The 20,803-nt window shown below is 42.8% G+C and overlaps 1 protein-coding gene across 3 annotated transcripts in view; it reads right to left on the minus strand.

The window, feature by feature from the left end:
• LYST (lysosomal trafficking regulator) overlaps positions 1-20,803 on the minus strand; it is a 175,395-nt gene that overhangs the window by 52,012 nt on the left and 102,580 nt on the right. For 2 of the 3 annotated variants that reach the window (XM_053299902.1, XM_053299907.1), the window contains exons 25-31: positions 19,736-19,905; positions 17,629-17,859; positions 15,538-15,704; positions 14,456-14,608; positions 12,477-12,638; positions 11,923-12,114; positions 9,261-9,430 (exon numbers count right to left, since the gene is read on the minus strand). In XM_053299902.1, the coding sequence (XP_053155877.1) occupies positions 9,261-9,430; positions 11,923-12,114; positions 12,477-12,638; positions 14,456-14,608; positions 15,538-15,704; positions 17,629-17,859; positions 19,736-19,905 (1,245 nt within the window). The remainder of the gene's footprint in view (positions 1-9,260; positions 9,431-11,922; positions 12,115-12,476; positions 12,639-14,455; positions 14,609-15,537; positions 15,705-17,628; positions 17,860-19,735; positions 19,906-20,803) is intronic. The other variant, XM_053299913.1, reaches the window with a different exon arrangement.

Genomic DNA, 20,803 nt, shown 5'->3' on the forward strand with positions numbered 1-20,803 from the left:
CACCCCACTCCACGTGACCACGTGATTTAAGGCGGGAGGAAGTGCAGGCCCCTCAGTTCCTTGGAGACTGCTGAAGCAGTCGAGCAAGCAGGTAAGCTCTACTATAGCAAGGTAAGTACTACTGTGGAGGGGAGGTTTGGGAGGGTCTAATGCAGGCCTGCTCAACTTCGGCCCTCCTGCAGATGTTGGCATACAATTCCCATAATCCCCGGCTATTGGCCGCTGTGGCTGTGGATTATGGGATTTGTAGTTCAAAAACAGTTGGGGGGCCTAAGTTGAGCAGGCCTGGTCTAATGGATATCAACGGATGATTACCAGATCATCAGTTACAGGTGAGCAACCTGTTTATCTGGGTCGTGATCCATTGAATACATTAGAATGGGTGTTTAGTTAGCTCCTAAAGGAGGCGGGAGCAGTAGAGTTATTGCAACACCCTTTTGAGGACACCTCTCCCAAAATTCACCTCCGCCGCAGACCATAAGTATAGTGTAGTGCTTTACAAATGGTTGTTCAGAAGACCAAGTAGCGGCCTTACAAATGTCTTGAAAAGATATTCCAGGCAGGTGAGTAGCTGAAGCACCATAAGCTCTCGTGGAATGCACCTTGATGGTCTTTGGCGGCTGAACTTTCTGTAAGCCAGACAGATGGCTTCCACAAACCAGTGTGATAGTCTTTGTCTAGAAAATGCCTGTCCCTTGGTTACTCCCTTATAGGAGACAAATAGTCTCTTTGACGACCGGAAAGGCTTCGTCTTGGAAAGGTAATAGAGAAGCACTCTGCGAACATCCAAGGAATGTAGAGCCTTTTCCAATGGCGTGGCTGGTGACTTAAAGAAGGTGGGCAGCACCACATCCTGACTGATGTGGAAGTCAGTCACGATTTTAGGCAAAAAGGTGATATCCGGCCGCAGGAGAACCTTGTCTAGGTAGAATCGGGCATAAGGGACATCCATTCGGAGAGCCGTAAGTTCACTCACCCTGCAAGCAGTGGTGATAGCCACCAAGAAGGCAGTCTTCAAGGATGCCAGCTTCAACGTTGCGGAACGCATGGGTTCGAAGGGTGGGCTCAGTCAGGGCAGAAAGGACCAGTGAGATGCTCCACTGTTCAAATGGCTTACGGATAGGAGAATACAGGTTAGTGAGGCCTTTCAAGAAACTTTTGCATGAGGAATAGGAGAACACTGTCTTGCCATCCCACCCTGGATGTCTAGATGATAGTGCCGCCAGGTGGACTTTGATTGATACATTCAAAAGTTTCGCTGTTTTAAGAGAGGTCATATAAAGTAGGGCCTCACAGACGGAGGCCTCCTTAGGGCAGAAAGCATGCCGAGAAGCGTAGGCAGCAAATCTTTTCCATTTGCTGGCATAGTTTCTTCTTGTAGATAGTTTACGTTGATTCAGCATGATCCGTCTTAGCAGTCAACCTTCCACGCTGTTAGTTGTAGGGTGAGTACTTCTGAATGTAGAAGGCGCCCGTCTTCCTGAATCAGGAGGTCTGGATAGTTTGGAAGCCTCTGATAAGTGTTCGAAGGTAGTTTGAGTAAATGTGGAAACCATGCTTGGCGGGGCCACCAAGGCGTGACTGGGATGCACTTCACATGGCCTGCCAGTATGCACAAGAGGTAAAGGGGGGGGGGACATGTAAGTCCAATGAACCAACCAGTCAATCTGGAAGGCATCCCTGGTCGTGGCCCGCTCTTGAGCAGAACAGTTCGCATTTTGTGTTCTGTGCTGTAGCAAATAAGTCGATCTCCGCGTGATCCCAAAGATCGGATATCCTGTGCAGGTAAATGTCGTTCACTTCCCACTCGTGTTGGAATTCCATTGAGAATGAGCAGCTGAGGCCATCCACCAGTACATTGGCCATGCCTTTGATGTGGATGGCCACTGGGGTAATGCTGTTCTTGATACATCAATGCCAGATCTGAATGCTCAGGGTACACAGAGACCTGGAGACTGTCCCGCCCTGTCTGTTGAGGTAGGCGATGGTGGTAGTGCTGTCCAAGTGCAGTTGTACTACCCTCCCTCTCAGCTTTGGGAGGAAGGCTTTCATGGCTTGGTAAACTGCCAACAGTTCCAGGAAGTTTATATGGAAATGATGTTGGGCTCGGGACCAGAGACCCTGCATCACCGTGGCATTGCAATGTCCACTCCATCCTTGGAGTGAAGTGTCCGTCGTGACCCACACTGACGGAGCCTGTGCCTGAATACTCCCGAGTATTCCCCTGAGTAGGTTGAACCGTCGTGTCCACCAAGACAGGGATCGTAGGAGTGGCAGTCGTAGCCACTTTGTAGGGCTGTCCCTGTTTAGGCAAAATGAAGACAGGAACCACAGCTGAATTTTCCGCATTTTCAACGGGGTGTAGTGCACAGTTGATTTGTCGGAGGCCATCAGGCCCAGCAAGTGGTGTATTTGATGTGCTGTCTGTAAGGAATTGTGTTGAAAATGCTGAACCATTAGTATGATGGTCTGGTAGCGTTCCTCTGGCAAGAAAGCTCTTCCTACATCGGCATCCAGTATTGCGCCAATGTAAGATATGGTAGACAATGGGGTTAGGTGATACTTTTTCCAATTGACCCGTATTCCTAGGTCCTGGAGAATGTCCAACATGTACTGAATCTGCAAAAGTAACTCTTTTTTTGTCTTTGGATGTCAGCAGCCAGTCTTCGAGATAGGGAAACAGTTTTAGGCCCTTTGTCCTTAAGTGAGCCACTACCACCGCCATGCATTTGGTAAATACACGCGGGGCAGTGCAGAGACCGAACGGAAGGACCTGATATTGATATATCAATGTTCCCACTGTGAACCTCAGGTACTTTTGGTGGGATGGCTGAATCCCTATATGAAAGTAGTCATCTTTTAAGTCTAACGTCACAAGCCACCACTCCCGATGTAGCAGCGGTAGGATGTCCTGTAACGTCATCATCCGATACCTCTTCACCTGGACGAACTTGTTGAGATGCCGGAGGTCCATGATTGGTCGTATCCCACCGTCTCTCTTCAGGATTTGAAAATAACAGGAGTAAAATCCCTCCCATCATTGTGCCCATTGCATCGGGACTATTGCTTTCTTCTGTAGGAGTTCCTGTACTTCTTGCAGTAAGGCAGGTATTGCTCTCATAAAACAAAGGCCCCTGAATAGTGGGCATGTCTTGAACTCTATCGCACAGCCTGATGTGACAATCTTCAAGACCCACTGGTCTGATGTCATGTGGCGCCATGCTTGCGCGTGACTTACCAATCTGATGTTGTTGTTGGCTAGCGGGACCGTCTGGTTGACGGTGTAGGCTGGGTCATTGACTTCCCTGTTCTGGAAAGGAGAGCAAGGTTAATAGAGCAATAGAGCTGGAGGATGCAATGGGCTGTCCTGTACCTCAAAGTCACTGCTTATTGCCCTCCGCCTGTTTACCGCATTGCATAGGAGCATATTTTCCCTTTTGTTGTGCAGGGCGCTTATTGAATGGTTGGCAACTCTTCTGGAAGTCTCGGCATTCCTGTGGCCTGTAGGAGGCACGGGGACAGTAGTGGGTCCGCTGTTTGTTAGGATAGGAAGGTGATTTTGATTTCTTCATTTTCTCTATTGTTGCATCCATATCTTCCGAGAAAAGGCCCTTACCATCAAATGGTAGGCCTTCGATCTTGTCCTTCATGTCCAGTTGTAGGGCTGCAGACCACAGTCAAGCATGACGACATAGGGTAATTGCAGTGGTAATAGACGTAGATTCTGACTCCGTTAAGTGTTTTGCGGTGCTTAATTGCTGACACGTGAGATTCCTCGCTTTTTGCAAAGTTTTACGGAACCGAACTTTGAGTTCCTCAGGAGACAATGAAGGTCCTTTTCTAAATTTTCCCAGATGCAGTAGCTGTATTTGGCTATGCAGGCAGAGTAATTAGCCACTTTGACAGAGAGACAAGAGATGGAGTATAGTTTTCTCCCCATAACATCCAATTTCCCGCCCTCTTTATTCACAGGGGTGTTGTGTCATCTCCCGGACCTGGAAGTGGTAGCACAATCAATGACCAGTGAGTTTGCGACAGGATGTTTGAATAAGTAGGTATTATCCTGTTCTTATACCCTGTAAAAACCCTCCAATCTTTTTGACGTAGGTGTGGACGTGTGCAGAACTTGCCAAGCACACTGAGCTGCATTCAAGATGATGGGTAGGAGGGGCAGAGCCACCAGTTGCACCGACTGAGACTGTGCCATGAAATTGTAGACCAGGTCATCAATGGTATTGACTTGTGAAGATAAATCTAATCCCAAGGCAGAAGCCATCTGTTTTACATGAGAGTGATATGCCTTTAATTCTTCTGTCAATGAGAAGTGGGCAGGTGTACCCACATCCAGCGAGGGGTCAGCTTCTATAGTCTCCACATCTAACTCAAAATCGGAAGAGCCATGGTGGCTGTCATCCGACACAATCTCGGAGGGAGAGTGGTGCGAAGGCTCCCCGCCTGGTGACTCCACACATGGGGGGGTGTGTGTAGGCAATGGTGGGTCATCTGTTTGGACTGCTATCCCAGCCACCTGCTGTGTAGTCTGTGTCAATCTCACAGATGTAGAAAGCAAAGTTTGAGCTGAGGCATTGGAAAGCACTGGCTTTGGAGCAAGAGGGTCTCCTCCCACAGAGAGTGAACGGAGTGGTAGTGCAGAGGTAATTTGAGGCACAGAGGCTGATGACGTGGTCCGTTGCCAAATTTGATCCTCAACGTAGTCATAGGCCATGCCTGGCGAAGTCATACCCAGCAATGCAGTCTTTTGACGGGAAGACTTTATGACTGAATCCACACGTGTGCCACGGCACAGTGGTAAGTTGCTCAGCGGTCAGTAACTGTTGAGGGTTGGACTGCGGAGCCTCTCCCTCCGACCTCAGAAAATCTTGGAATGTAGATGGAGTGTTGGCCGCCGAGTCCAACATTGTAAGGAGAGATTGTGTTGTTTCCAGATCCAAAGCCGTCACCTCCATATCAGAGAGATTGGCCTCTTCTATTGCAAATGTCAAGGGAGCCCAGAATCGAGGCGTAACAGGTAATATTTTTGTCAGTGTGTTTGACGTTGAAGGCTGTGCTCCATCCCCTGACGTCGAAGGGGACCATATTGGTGTTAGCTGCAAATTTATTTATCTATTCATTTCACTTGTTTACCACCCAAACTTTAGTCTCTGGGCAATTAACATTAAAACAATTAAAACAAATATAAAAGGTTAAAACTAACAATTTAAAAACAGTATAAAATTAAAACAGTATAAAATTAAAACTACAAATTTAAAAAGCTGAAAAAGCTTGGGTGAAGAGGTGGGTCTTCAGATTTAAAAAAAAAAGAAGTCAGGGATGGGGAGGATCGCATCTCAGCAGGGAGTGCATTCCACAATCTTGGGGCAGCAATCAAGAAGGCCCGTCTCCGTGTGGCCACCAAAAGAGCTGGCAGTAACTGGAGACGGACCTCCTCAAGTGATCTCAATGGGTGGTGGGGCACATAATGAAGAAGGCGTTCTCTTAAATACCCAGGGCCTAAGCCGTTTAGGGCTTTATAACTAGCACTTTGTATTCTGCCCAGAAACCAATTGGCACCCAGTGTAGCTCCCTCAGCAAGGGAGTAATGTGGTCTCTCCGAGATGACCCAGAGACCAACCTGGCTGCCACATTCTGAACCAATTGAAGTTCCAGTCTATGTGCAAAGGCAGCCCCACGTAAACCACATTAAAAAAGTCAAGTCTGGAGGTTACCAACAGATGTACCACTGTTTTGAGGTCAATGATCCTGAGAAACGGATGCAGCTGACGTATTAGCTGAAGCTGATAGAAAGCACCCCTGGCCACCGCCTCAACCTGAGAAACCAGGGAGAGGTGTGGATCCAGAAGTACTCCAAGACTGTGGACCTGTTCCTTTTGGGGAAGTGTGACCCCATCTAAAACAGGTAGGTCAAAATAGTCTCTGGAGTTATGATCCTGCACAATAAGTACCTCCGTCTTATCTGGATTCAGCTTCAGTTTATTCTCCCTCATCCAGCCCATTACTGCCTCCAGGCAGGTATTCAGGGAAGATATGCCATCTTCTGAAGAAGCTGACATGGAAAAATACCATAGATCTGGGTGTCATCAGCATACTGATAACATACCGCTCCAAATCCTCTGATGATCTTTCCCAGTGGTTTCATGTAGATGTTGAAAAGCATTAGAGAGAGTATGGAGCCTTGAGGGACACCATACTTAAGCTCAGATTTTGAAGAGCAACAATCTCCAATCAACATCACCTGGAATCTGTCCAAGAGGTAGGAGCGAAACCACTGTAAAACAGTGCCTCCCACCCCCAACCCCCACAGATGTTCCAGAAGGATACTATGGTCGATAGTATCAAAAGCTGCCGAGAGGTCAAAAGGGACCAACAGAGTCACACTTTCTCTGTCAATTCCCAACTGGAGATCATCCATCACATTGACCAAGTCAGTCTCCACCCCATAGCCCGCCCAAAAGCCAGTTTGAAATGGGTCTAGATAATCAGTTTCCTCCCAGACCGTCTGGAGCTGAGAGGCCACCACCCTCTCAATTACCTTGCCCAGCCAAGGGAGGTTGGAGACAGGCCTATAGTTGCTCAACTCTGAGGGATCTAATGTAGGCTTCTTTAAAAGAGGTCTAATAATTGCCTCCTTAAGACAAGGAGGCATCCTGCCTTCCCTCAGAGAAGCATTTATAATTTCCACCAGGCCTCCTACAACAGCCTCCCTGCTAGATAGAACAAGCCATGTTGGACAAGTGTCAAGAGGACAAGTGGTAGGCCTCACCGCTCCAAGCACCTTGTCCACATCCTCATTAGTCACAAACTGAAACCGATCTAGTCAAACCATATAAGAGAAGTTGTCGGAGACCTCCAATTCAGACATCGAATTAATTGTGGACTCTCCGTTTAAGTTGGCTTGAATCAGAGAGAGTTTACTTGCTAAAAATTCTTTAAACACATCACAGTTGATAACTGATGACTCCAAATTCTGGTTCAGGGGAGGGGGGGCAGATACTAGTCCCCTCACAATCCTGAACAGCTCTGCCAGATGCAAGTTTGCAGAAGCAATATGGGCAGAAAAGAACCGCTTCTATGCCGCACGTATCGCCTGAGCATAGATCTTTAAGTGTGCTCTGTGACATAATCTGTCAGATCAAAGTCGAGTCTTTCTCCACTTGCGCTCCAGGCGCCTACCTTGCCGCTTCAGCCTCTGCAGATCTTCTGTATACCAAGGGGCCAGTTTTGAAGCAGGTCGGAGGAGACGCTTAGGAGCAATTGTGTCTACTGCCCTGGTGAGCAAGTTGTTCCAATTCTCAACCAGGGCATCAACAGGATCACCAGCAGAGCCAACATTAAATCCTTCCAAGGCTTCTTGGAACCCTGCCGGATCCAATAATCTCTTCGGGCGGACCATTCTAATAGGCCCCTCACCCCTGCAGAGGTGGGAAGTGGCTGTTAGTCCAACCTTAACCAGATGGTGGTCCGTCCATGACAACGGGGAGATCGCAGGAGTCCCCACCCACGGATCATAGTAAAAGACCAGATCAAGCATGTGACCTGCAGTATGCGTCGGTCCAGAGACCACTTGGGATAAGCCCATAGTTGTCATGGCCGATATGAACTCTTGAGCTGCCCCGGACAAATTGGTCCTGAAATGAACACTGAAGTCCCCCAGCACCAAATGCCTGTGAGACTCCAATGCAAGTTCCGCAACCAAGTCCATGAGCTCTGTAAGGGATTCCGTTGGGCAGCGGGGCGATCAGTGCACTAACAGAAGTCTCAATCTATCCATGTTCCCCAAACTTAAGTACACACATTCAATATGGTCTGATACCCTAACAGGGTTCCTGGTAAGGGAGATGTTATCCTTATAGACCACAGCCACTCCACCTCCCTGCCCACATCCCCTCACCCACTCCTCTACAGAATATCCTGGAAGATCATCCCGCAATGTCAGCACCAGTAGAGTTGATTTCAGTGTAGCTGGCACTCCTACAACTGTCTACGTCAAGATTGTAGCAATGTGAGGTTGACTCAATGTTGGTGCTTTTATCGACGCCGAGGTCGGTGCCGATGCGCCGTTGGAAGGGCTCGATGCTGAGGTCTCTGTGTCGATCATGGTGCCAGCTTCAGTGTCGAGCACCCAATCTGTTGAGCTGCTGTCGATGCCGATGGCGTAGTCAACGTCGAAGGCTTCGATATCGACACAAAGACCACATCCTGAGCGGACTTTGGTGATGGAGTTGAGCTCAATGTCAATAGCTTCCGCATTTTTGCAGTGGATTCTCCAGCAGCCATGTTCTCACCCAGCCTCTTTGAGGGTTTATGGGTTTTTACGGAGGGCAATAGGGTTTTAGACTGGATGGAACCCAGGGCCCCCAAGCCATGTGCCTGAAGCAAATTTTTTTGTTGCCGACGATGGCACCACCAGATCATCGTCATAGATCGCGGCCCTCAAACGGAGTTCTCAATTTATCTGTGTTTGCTTCGAGAACGACTCGCAAATTTTACATGATGCCGCGACATGAGCCTCACCCAAACAGAGCAAACAAACTATGAGCATCTTGTAAGGGCAATTTTGCCTTACATTTCTCACAGCGTTTGAAAGTCTTTTTTCCCTTCAGGGTATCCATATTTACAAGACAGTGCACTACTCACAAAAACTTGGTCACTAGGCAATCCAAGGTCAAATCTAGGTAGCAGTCCAATCAATTCGTCAAACAAAAACTTTTAAGAGTAGACAGAAACGCTAAGCAGTCCAGGTCAAAGAGCCAGAAAACAGTCCGATCAGGTGGCAAAACAGAATCGCAAAGCGGAGAATTTTTCCAAGAATCAGTCCAAGGTCAGAAGCCAAAGAATACAAAGAAGAATAGTAGAACTTTTTGAAGAATTAAGGAACCAGAACGAAGGAGACGCTGAAACTGAGTGAACTGATCTGCATGGTGGTCGCAAAGGAACTGAGATGCCTGCGCTTCTTCCCGCCTTAAATAGCCACGTGGGGTGGGGTGCAGGTGCCGAAAAGGAGCTGTAGAACTTGACACCGAGAGGCTTCTGCGCAGGTGCAGAATCCATTCTAATGGATTCAACAGATCACAACCCAGATCAATAATACATATGTCCAGAGTACACTACTAGAAGAAGAAGGGGCGATAAGTATATGAGATCAAGTAACAGCAGAAAGCAACAACAAACAACTGATTCTGACATACCAACAGAGTCATATATTTTGTTTAAGTTGGAAGATATAAAGCACAGTTACTTACAACAGATAATCCAATTCCTTCAATCATTATTTTAAACATTTCTTTCAGGAAAAGCATGTTATGGGTAAGTAGATCCTGTCGGTCCTCCTCTTCAGTCTCTTCCATCTGTGAAACTGAAAGACTTTTCTGGACTGGGGTCTCCAGCATAGCAAGGCAATTTTCAGATAGTTCTTTAAAGCAATATTAGATCAGTGTCAAATCAGACTAATCCAGTAGCATGTTCATCACTTTTAAATGGCAGAAGTCAAATATCGTTTATACAAAGAGCATACTAATTTTTAATATACTTCTCTGCCAATACCCACCCTGCCTTGACATTAATCACTTAAGAGGTCCAATTATGACATACAACAGTCTATGACTTAACACATTATCAAAATATATAAGGAACCCACATATTTCTAGTATCAACAGAGTAAAACATACAGTACCCTCAGTTCTGACTCCTGGACAAGGTTAAAATGTGAATAGCTCAAATATTAGAGATTTCTGAAGTACTTTCCAGGAGAATACAGTGAAGACCTAAGGCTTGATTAGACACAATAATAAGCAAATGGTCTACTATTTTCAGATGGTAACTGAAAATGCTAGCTTTGCACCTAGTTTCTCCTTCCACCTTTGTAGTCTTCAAGAATTTTCCCATGCCCTGAAGTCACAGCATTTTAAATTTCTCCACCCCACAACTTTGGATGCTGAGGACAGGGGCAGGAAGCAACACAAAAAGTCATTACATTAGGAAATAGATCAGTTTTACTGGACATTACAAGATGGGGGAGCTGAAAACTAGTAATAACTAGTTTGGCCTTCACAGGGAGCTACCTGCATAACCAAGGAGGAGAGCTGGTCTTGTGGTAGCAAGCACGACTTGTCCCCTTTGCTAAGCAGAGCCCACCCTGGTTTGCATTTGAATGAGAGACTACATGTATGAACACTGTCAGATATTCCCCTCAGGGGATGGGGCCGCTCTGGGAAGATAATCTGCATGAAGAAGATTTATATATTTGTTTTACTGTTCAATTTTTATACCACATTTCATAAGACATCCCAAGGCAGTTTCAAGTTCCCTCCCTGGCATCTCCAAGATAGGGTTTAGACGGACTCCTGCTTGCAACCTTGGAGAAGCTGCTGCCAGTCTATGCAAACAATACTGAGCTAGATGGACCAATGGTCTGATTCAGAATAAGGCAGCTTCCGATGTTCCTAGCCATACATGCCCACTTTCACACAGAGACTATTTGTTCTCATTCACTGATGTAGCAATACTTACCAACAGCATAGTGAAAATCAAACCTAACAAAATTTGGGCTACAGGCACCTTAGATTGAACTGTTTTAGTCTACAGGTGAAACTCGGAAAATTAGAATATCGTGCAAAAGGCCATTAATTTCAGTAATGCAAATTAAAAGGTGAAACTGATATATGAGACAGACGCATTACATGCAAAGCGAGATAAGTCAAGCCTTAATTTGTTATAATTGTGATGATCATGGCGTACAGCTCATGAAAACTCCAAATCCACAATCTCAGAACATTAGAATATTACATGGAACCAAGAAGACAAGGATTGAAGAATAGAACAATATCGGACCTCTGAAAAGTATAAGCATGCATATGTATTCAGTACTTGGTTTGGGCCCCTTTTGCAGCAATTACTGCCTCAATGCGGCGTGGCATGGATGCTATCAGCCTGTGGCACTGATGAAGTATTATGGAAGACCAGGATGCTTCATTAGCGGCCTTCAGCAATTCTGCATTGTTTGGTCTCATGTCTCTCATCCTTCTCTTGGCAATGCCCCATAGATTCTCTATGGGGTCAGGTCAGGCGAGTTTGCTGGCCAATCAAGCACAGTATACTGTATACTTTTCAGAGGTCCGATATTGTTCTTTTCTTCAATCCTTGTCTTCTTGGTTCCATGTAATATTCTAATTTTCTGAGATTGTGGATTTGGGGTTTTCATGAGCTGTACGCCATGATCATCACAATTATAACAAATTAAGGCTTGACTTATCTCGCTTTGCATGTAATGCGTCTGTCTCATATATCAGTTTCACCTTTTAATTTGCATTACTGAAATTAATGGACTTTTGCACGATAATCTAATTTTCCGAGTTTCACCTGTATGTTGGTGAAAAGAATGAATTGAGATAAGACACAGAAGTGGGTAAGGGTGGTAGTAACAAAAGCTAGTTTGGAGGAACCTTTGAGGACAGAATGAGATCACAAACTAGACTAAAAGTATTGCCAATATGCAATGACCTAGGAAAACTGAACTATGGCTCTCCCTGTTATTTGTTTGACAGACATATTAGTTACCTATTTTAATCTTAAAAATATGTTGATATCTTGATCTCATTCTTAAGACACATCCATGCTGACAGCTGTTTACTCAAATGAACTCTGATATTACCTTTTAAGATTCTGCAACCAGCGTGCACACTCACTCTTTAAAAGCTCTCACCTTCATTTCACTCTTTCCAAAATTTGGAAAACTAACATTAGTGCTTCCGATACAAATTGAATAAGCTAGAAATGGCGATTCCAGTTTGACAGATCTGAATTATGGTGACGGGAGTGTAAAATATTTGATTAAAAAGATTGATACTTAAATGCTATCTTATACCCAGTCCTGTTTGTAAATAATGTTTGAAGAAATGTCACTACCTTGATACATGAATCTGTTGGTTGCCAAAACAGTAATTCTTTGAAACCTCTGTATAAGCTCTGCTTCAGTGGCACAAACGGAATTCTCTTGACTCATTCTCCGTTGTATCATCAAACTGAGCTCATCACTTGCAACTGCATGCATTTTCATTAGTAGTGTGTCCGACTGAGCAAGGGAACATTTTCGCAATGCTTCAAAAATGAAAGAAAATCAGTGATAATAGTACTGGGGTTGAGGGGAGCTCATGTGGAAGTTTTAAGTTACTAATAATTCTCATCTGGTTATAACACTAGTGGTGATTATAAAGGGAAAACTTTCTATCTATTTTCTTCCGAAGGGAGCAGAATGTTAGAAGTTAGATAAATCTAACAATATGAAGCTAACAGTAAAAGTCAGTCAAGTTAACTAGCAAACAAGGTACAACAATTCTAACTGGTTGAAATATCATCAAATTGTTTTGATGATACATTGTTCCAAATCTAATCCTGCAAAAACATTTCATGGGAAATGTTTTCTCAGAACAACTTGGTAGGCACAGCTACCATTACTGCACCTGTTTCTGCAGGGAATGAATAGAAAGTAGATCCAAGTGGGGACTGGAGGGGTGATTCCAGATTAAACAGACTGAAGGAGGGAAGCATCTGAAGCTGACCGTAGGAACATAAATGTTGCCTTGGTAGATGTGGAATAATGGAGTCTTTCATTGCAACTGAACCTTTATTTTAAACAATTAACAAAAAACATCAGTTTTGTGTCATAACTAAGCTAAATAAATACATTGCTGCAAACTCATTGATAAGATGATTCAAAATGTAACATAGAAAGGAGCCCTGTTGACACAGGGGGCAGGAGACACAGAGCAAGTTATTGAACCATTAAAATTTGGGTTCAGTTCAGGTTCATCAACATTTATAACTCTGGTTCAGTTTAACTGAACTTTTTAAAAAACTGGTTCAGTAATCAGTTCAGACACTTTGAACATTAAGACACATTTCTGGTAGAATAGCAAATTCTTTTGCTTGAAATGTAATATCATAAATGAATACAATGTCAACTATTTAACTTGAAAATAAAGTTTATTACTTATTTTTAAGAGGTGTTAGGCAAAATACAGGCAGACCTCAATATCCGTGGATACATGCATCTACAGTTGGGTAAAGGACACCCGACCTCGGCATACACGAGGGGGAAAGTGGGGAGAACCACACCAAACTTGCGTGTTTGTGGGTTGGCCAGAAATGACCAGAGGTCATTTTTGGCTGCCATTTTGTGTTTCGGAGCCTCAAAATGGCTCCATTTTTTAAAGATGGGGGGAAAACGAGTGATTTTTGGCCAATTTGGAGGTGATTTTTTGGGACACCACACAACTTAGGGGATGAGCAAAACATGGTAGGGAGCCTCCCCCTGCATTCCTCTCCCAAATTTGGCTGATTTTCGGTCATTTTCCCGACAACCGGGAACCTGGAGCAAGCACCTTCCACAAACAATTATTCACTTGCAGCAAGTACTTGCTTGGGAGCTGCTTTCCAATGGTGCTTCCCTCCTCCCTATGCAGCATCCCATGTTTGAAGGTTCCTTATCCTTAACCCTCAGGAGGTTTTTTGGAAGGGGACTACAGTAGCAAAGGAGAGGGGAAGATTTCTTGCATTTTGCAAACTTGGATTCAACCATTTGTGTTTATGGGCTCAGTTCTGGTTCAAAACCCAAGAGATTTTAGGTTGGATTTCAGTTCCTGTTTACTCCCTCACCATAGAGGGAGCTGTCAGCCCATCTCTGACAACTTTTTAAAAGTCTTTAAGGACACATTATTCACCCAAGCTTTTTAACTAGACTTGTGGTCTTAAAATTGTCTTTAAGATTTTAATTTCTGTTTGGATTTGTCTTATTTTGCTGTAAACCACCCAGAGAATTAAGTAAAAATTTCTTCCCACCACTCCCAGAAAAATGAGTTTTATGGCAACATTAAAAAACAAACATACATAACCACACACACTACAAGAACTGTAATTCAAGTCTTAAGAGAGACACAGTCACATAGAAAGGCACCCATTGTATACAGCCTCCTCCCAAGGGAGGCCCCCATCAAACCTGAAGCTAGCACTGGTCTGAACGCAAGCAAATGGTAGTATTAAAAACCTATATCAAAGGGCACTGGAGCAGAAGTTATCCAAGTAGAGTCTGAGAAAAAGCTCCTAGAATGAGCAGAACAAGGTGGAAACCTCTGAATGAAAAGCTGCCCTTTTGAAAGCAGGAGGAGGAGGAGATGTTGGACTACACTAGTGGCAGGCAACTGGCGCCCTGGAGCCACATAGTTTTAAAACCCTGTACCATTGTAATCCAGAGCACCAGCATGGTGTTTGACTCAGACTAAAGAGACTTGGTTTCAGTCCCTGCTCTGTCTCAAAGCTCAATTTAAAAACAGAAGGCATTAAAACATCTACCACCCCACAAAACACCCCACAAACTTCATTATAAATGACAGTCAAGGGTAGCTACACCATTTCAGAAACTGTGATGGATTTAGTTACTTACCAGTAATGCTTTTACGCTTCTGAAATATAGCCTGATGATGTGCAATAGGTAAATTGAATGAATCGCTCAGATGATCAGAGTCTTGATTTCCTGCAGTTTTTATGAACTCAATAGCTGCTTGTAGGACTTTGAACTGCAAAGCAATTGCCATATCTGAAAGCAATAGGGATCAAATGAATAAGCAAACATTTTCTTCAGTCTATGTCACAGATGAAGTAATGCCAACCAAAAGTTACTTTCCAGTACATGAACATACCACACAAGTGGTAACTAAAAGGGCACGTGCAGCTAGGTTTCAGAGCCTTCCAGGAAGATACTGGCCTCCCACATTTTCATGAACAAGGACAGCTGATTAGGCTACAGTTAATGGCCAAACATCGTGCCATGTACTATGACAGTACTGAAAACAAGTCTTCACACCAGTTAGGAGTCTAACTTTCAACATAAAACTTCAATAAAGTAATTTCTATACACAAGGCAGTTCTATTTCAACCAAGCATAACAATTTTACTTGAGCAGAAGAGTGTAGGACTGATAATCTATTCATGTAAAAGATACATTTAGAGAATGAATACCCTGCCTTTCTACTAAAAGCAGCACTCAAGGTGGCTCATCAAAAGTCAAACATGACAATAAAACATGACAATAAAAAAGAAACAACAGTAATCTAATCCAATGCAATAATTGCAGCAGCATTAAAATCAGACAGTGATGAAAATATGGATAAAGAGAACAGATTTTGCCTGGTGCCTAGATCATACAGACAATGCCAGGCAAATATACCTGGGGAGGCAGTTCCATAGCTGGGGTAGCACCTTCTCACCACTAACTTCACCTTACTTCTAAAGGTAGAGGCCCTATTTGAGTATCTTAATCTTAATGGTCAGCAAGTTCATATGGAAAAGCTGTACACCAGCCCCAAATCATGTTGTTAATCAAAAACAACATTGTGAATTATATATCACATTTATTACAACAAACCCTTGAAGTTAGTCTTGCTACTATTTTTAAATCCATGTCATAGATACAAGCAATGCAGCTGAACACATAGAAGAGTGGCAAAGAAGGAGCTTGAGGCTTACTCCGTGTTCTCTCGTTCTTGCTGTTCTGAACATGTCCAAGTAATACCATGAGATCTTCAATAATACGAAAATATTGGGAACCTGAGGAGCTACAGGCATGGATTGTCACTGCCACAAGTAACTGTTGCAGATCACTTACAAGCAGCTTGTAGTCATCTGAGAGGATGCTGCAAAAAAAGTTAATTCCACTTTAAAAAACAAACAAAAAAGAATAAGCTGCATTTCCACCAACACTTGACCAACCTTTAACTCATACAAGTATGTTCAATCAATCAATCAATCAATCAATAAAAACTCAATTTCCATTATTTGTTTGGCAATTCCTGACATTCCCCCCTCCACCCTTTGATTTATAGGTCTAACAGGTTGTAAATGTTCTTGGAACAGGCCACAGAAGGATATCTATGTCCTGTATGTAATAGTACACACTAAACAAGTTACTTTGGTGGTAGTATTCAAAACTAATGCCTTGGACCCCAGATATCTAAGAGAGTACCTCAACAATTATTGAGGTTATCTGGAGAAGTCCATTTACAGTTGCTGTCAGTTCAGCTGACAGCCACTCCATGTCAGCCTTTTCAATGGTCACTCCAGAACTCTGAAACACATTCCCCACCAAGACATGGGGGTACGACTTCTTTGTCAACCTTTAAGTGGGTCTTTAAAAAGCACTTCTTTACTCCAGTGTTTTGCTGTGTACAATTGTTTGCTTTAATTGTTTTTTTACTGTTTTAATTTTATTTATTATTGTTTTAACCATTTATAACCCTACCTGGAAACTTCTGTATGGGGTGATATATAAGTTAAATTAATAAATCAAGTAGTATAAATACAGTAAACAGCCCCACCACATCACAGAAGAGCCTATCATGCTGGATGTAACTCACTCTCTTTGGAAACTGGCAATATACTAAACCCATAAATAAACCTAATAATGGAGTTTACTGTACAGGTGAAACTTGGAAAATTAGAATATCGTGCAAAAGGCCATTAATTTCAGTAATGCAAATTAAAAGGTGAAACTGATATATGAGACAGACGCATTACATGCAAAGTGAGATAAGTCAAGCCTTAATTTGTTATAATTGTGATGATCATGGCATACAGCTCATGAAAACTCCAAATCCACAATCTCAGAAAATTAGAATATTACATGGAACCAAGAAGACAAGGATTGAAGAATAGAACAATATCGGACCTCTGAAAAGTATAAGCATGCATATGTATTCAGTACTTGGTTTGGGCCCCTTTTGCAGCAATTACTGCCTCAATGCGGCGTGGCATGGATGCTATCAGCCTGTGGCACTGATGAGGTGTTATGGAAGACCAGGATGCTTCATTAGCGGCCTTCAGCAATTCTGCATTGTTTGGTCTCATGTCTCTCATCCTTCTCTTGGCAATGCCCCATAGATTCTCTATGGGGTCAGGTCAGGCGAGTTTGCTGGCCAATCAAGCACAGTACACGGTATACTTTTCAGAGGTCCGATATTGTTCTATTCTTCAATCCTTGTCTTATTGGTTCCATGTAATATTCTAATTTTCTGAGATTGTGGATTTGGGGTTTTCATGAGCTGTACGCCATGATCATCACAATTATAACAAATTAAGGCTTGACTTATCTCGCTTTGCATGTAATGCGTCTGTCTCATATATCAGTTTCACCTTTTAATTTGCATTACTGAAATTAATGGACTTTTGCACGATATTCTAATTTTCCGAGTTTCACCTGTATGTTTTATAACCACATACAAGTTAAAATTTGACCAGAGTATGTCAAACGTAACTGTATGTATTTACAAATGTAAACAATGCTACAATTTTAAAATGTTTTTTCCCCAGAATGAAAATTGTGTTATTCCACTTTAAATCAGTCTGGGGACTGATGTGCAGTCTACCACACACAATACTCTGTGTTCTATATAAAAATCATGGCTAACATTAAAAGTTATCACCTCAGTACTAAGACTACGTTAGAAATCTTCTCTTTGAAGTATTCTTCTGAAATCATTCCTCCTTAGGAAAGCCATCTGAGAAATGCACATCTAGTTTCCACAAAAATTTTAAATTAGTACAAACTAAAAGACCACTTACTTGGCTTCTAGTCCATTCAGAGCTGCTAAAGTATTACACAGTACATATAGCAAGCCATTATCTAGCAGCATATCTGCCATTTTAGAGCAGGAATTTATGATTTGCAGCAGGAAACAGAAGGAATTATGTAGCAGGGTGCTGTCATAGAGGGAATTCTCTATAAGTCCCAGAACAGGGATCACACACCACTTTTGAAACAGCCCAGCACTTTTCACATCTTCCAAATCAAAGCTATAAAAAATAAAAATAGGAATCTGCAATACACTCTTAAAACATACCACATGCACAAAACCAGATAATTTCTTACTGACCTGTCTATGTTAGGAATATTAGGTTGAACTGTAAGATGCAATTCAGATTTACAAGTTCATGTATACTAATTTTAGTTCAGTTATAAGACATGGATAAATCAAACCTCTGACACTGAATAGCAACATAATTTGATATACTGTACTACTGGAAGTATTTAATTTGCTAGCTTAGCAAATCTTAGGATTTGATCATAAGAGATAATAAATACAATCCAACTACAGAGACAGACCACAGAAAAATCATATTAGTTAAAAAAAATCCTACTGACTGTAATAAGACCTATTGCAGCTTGTACCATCATAGATATGAAAACAAACAAATCTTTGCTATAAATAAAATATATTGGCCATGAGCAACTACTTTGATTTGCTGCATCAATTACTACTGAAACTAATTAGCTCCTTACTCTTTTAAAGCCTTAAGCAGGGAGGGGCCAATGGTGCCCCATGGGCTGTATCTGGCTTCTGCTCTGATTTTTCTGACCACTTCCCATGCCAGATGAGGAAGATGCCTCTGCATCATTCCAGAAGCCCCTGGGGCAACCTCTTCTTTTTCTGCCTGAGGAGATGGTGGTCATCTATGATGCATATGTTGCAGTGGACTTTTGCCTGTTAAGCACCACTTCCTGAGCAAATGCCACTGGCCAAGCCAAGAAACAGCCACTTCTTACCTGCCATTTCCCAATGGGAAATGAGAACAGAATCACTATCATAAAAGGAAAGAGAACAAATCTGAAGTCATCAGCAGTTTTGGAAGAGGTGTTGTGTACTCTAACACACTAGCCAGTTAATATCCAAGAAGGCTGCTTCTGCCTACACAACTTTCCTCTGTTCTTGCCTAGTAGGTAATATCCTATCCTTTCCTATAAGGTGCCCAATAGATTTCTAGTTCTTGCTCTGGAATGAATGGATATGAACCAATTCAAAGTTTAGAGTTAGCCATTCACCCAGACAGCAAACCAGTAAACGCCTATGAGTACAATTCCTGATTATAATTAGAACGTATTACCATTTGAAGATGACTAAATGGGCACTCATTTCTGCACTTCTAAGATTTGCAGTATAATACCAGCACTTAACTTCAAAGTGCTGGTGTAGAAGTAACACCAGTCAAGGTTAAGGAGCAGAGAGCAGGTCACATGCTCCCTTCTCTTCTCCTCTTCATGCAAGTTCCAGTTCTCTTTTATGCAGGTCCAACATTATGTCTGGCCATTATTAACCCACTATTATTAAATGAACCCAGGGAATCAGGGTTCTGAAAACATTTAAGAGTATTCCTGGGTTCACCTTAAGCACAGTTAACAACAGTTAGAATTAATTACATAATGGAATAGAAAGTGGCAGGGGGTGATTAACAAAAAAGAAGAGAAGTGGGGGACGGTGGCCATGATCCGACACTCTACTTCCAATTCCATAATTCTATTTTAAGTTATATCTAAGAGGCTGTTAGGAAGAATTGTTTATCTTTTTATTTCATTTTCTTATTTTATATTTTAAGTCTTATAAGAAGATAAAGCAGATATACACAGATGCTCATACTGGGCTTATAGTATCATGAGCAATAAGTACAAACGTGCCTCAAAAAAATACATTTCTCCAAGCAGCACTAATGGAACTGAAGTTTTAAAGATGTAGCATGACTTGATTTACTCCAAGGTCATCTTGTCAGATGGTAGCACTTGGAAAACTATTTATATTTGCCAACAGACTGTTTATTTCAGCTAAAAACAAATCTATCTACAGAGTGGGGGAGAGGAATAGACACACACACACACAAATAAAAAGAAAATAGTTACTCTTCATCAAGGCCAAGAGATTGACCAAAAAGCATTTCCACAAAGCATTCCATAAGTTCTTGAGTGCCTTGGTGAAGATACAACTGGTTAGCTAACAGAGTGAAGCCCCGATTCTTCAAAAACCTCTCCTTTTGTTCCCTGGTTGCTCTGCTGAAGTATGTGTCCAAAAGCTAGGGGAATTAAAAAAAAGAATAAGTCCAAGCTGAACATTTTGACTTTTTTAAAAAACCAAAAACACATACCACAATGAAAGCATTGTTCTTAACATAGGTGCTCATTTGCTATACAACTTTTCTGTTATAGCTACCCTAATTTATACTGCAACTTAAAAAACCACTTTACTTTCTTCTCGTAACTAAGAACCACCAGCGGAAGAGAGATTTTAATAAAGGCTATGTAAAAATACAATAACTTGTTTTGAGCTCTGTTTTGGAGGAAGAACTGTAATCACTTAAAGAACATACCCCTAGGGCTAAATGCAAATGTCTCATTCACCCACAATGACCTTTTCATTGCCAAAATGTGCCCCTCCTCCCTTGAATCAGAATCTGGAACCATCGATTACTCGCTGTGATGTGTTTAATGAATTCTTTGTGGGGGGAAATCTCTCTTATTCGGGCCAACTTAGACTCCGTCTCCACAATTACCTCAGAGTCTGATGTGGAGGTGTTCAGCGACTCCTCTTGTATGATTAGGTTGGATCGGTTCCAGTTTGTGACTCCTGAGGATGTGGACAAGCTGATTGGAATGGTGCGGCCTACCACCTGTTCTCTTGACCCTTATCCGACATGGCTTATATTATCTAGCAGGGAGGTTGTTGTAGGAGGCCTGGTAGAGATTATAAATGCATCTCTGAGGGAAGGTAGGATGCCTCCTTGTCTTAAGGAGGCAATTATTATACCACTTCTGAAGAAGCCTACCCTGGATCCTTCGGACTTGAACAACTACAGGCCTGTCTCCAACCTTCCATGGCTGGGCAAGGTAATTGAGAGGGTGGTGGCCTCCCAGCTCCAGACAGTCTTGGATGAAACTGATTATCTTGACCCATTTCAAACTGGCTTTCGGGCT

This window comes from Hemicordylus capensis, chromosome 1 (genome assembly GCF_027244095.1).
Source record: "Hemicordylus capensis ecotype Gifberg chromosome 1, rHemCap1.1.pri, whole genome shotgun sequence".
Lineage (NCBI taxonomy): Eukaryota > Metazoa > Chordata > Lepidosauria > Squamata > Cordylidae > Hemicordylus > Hemicordylus capensis.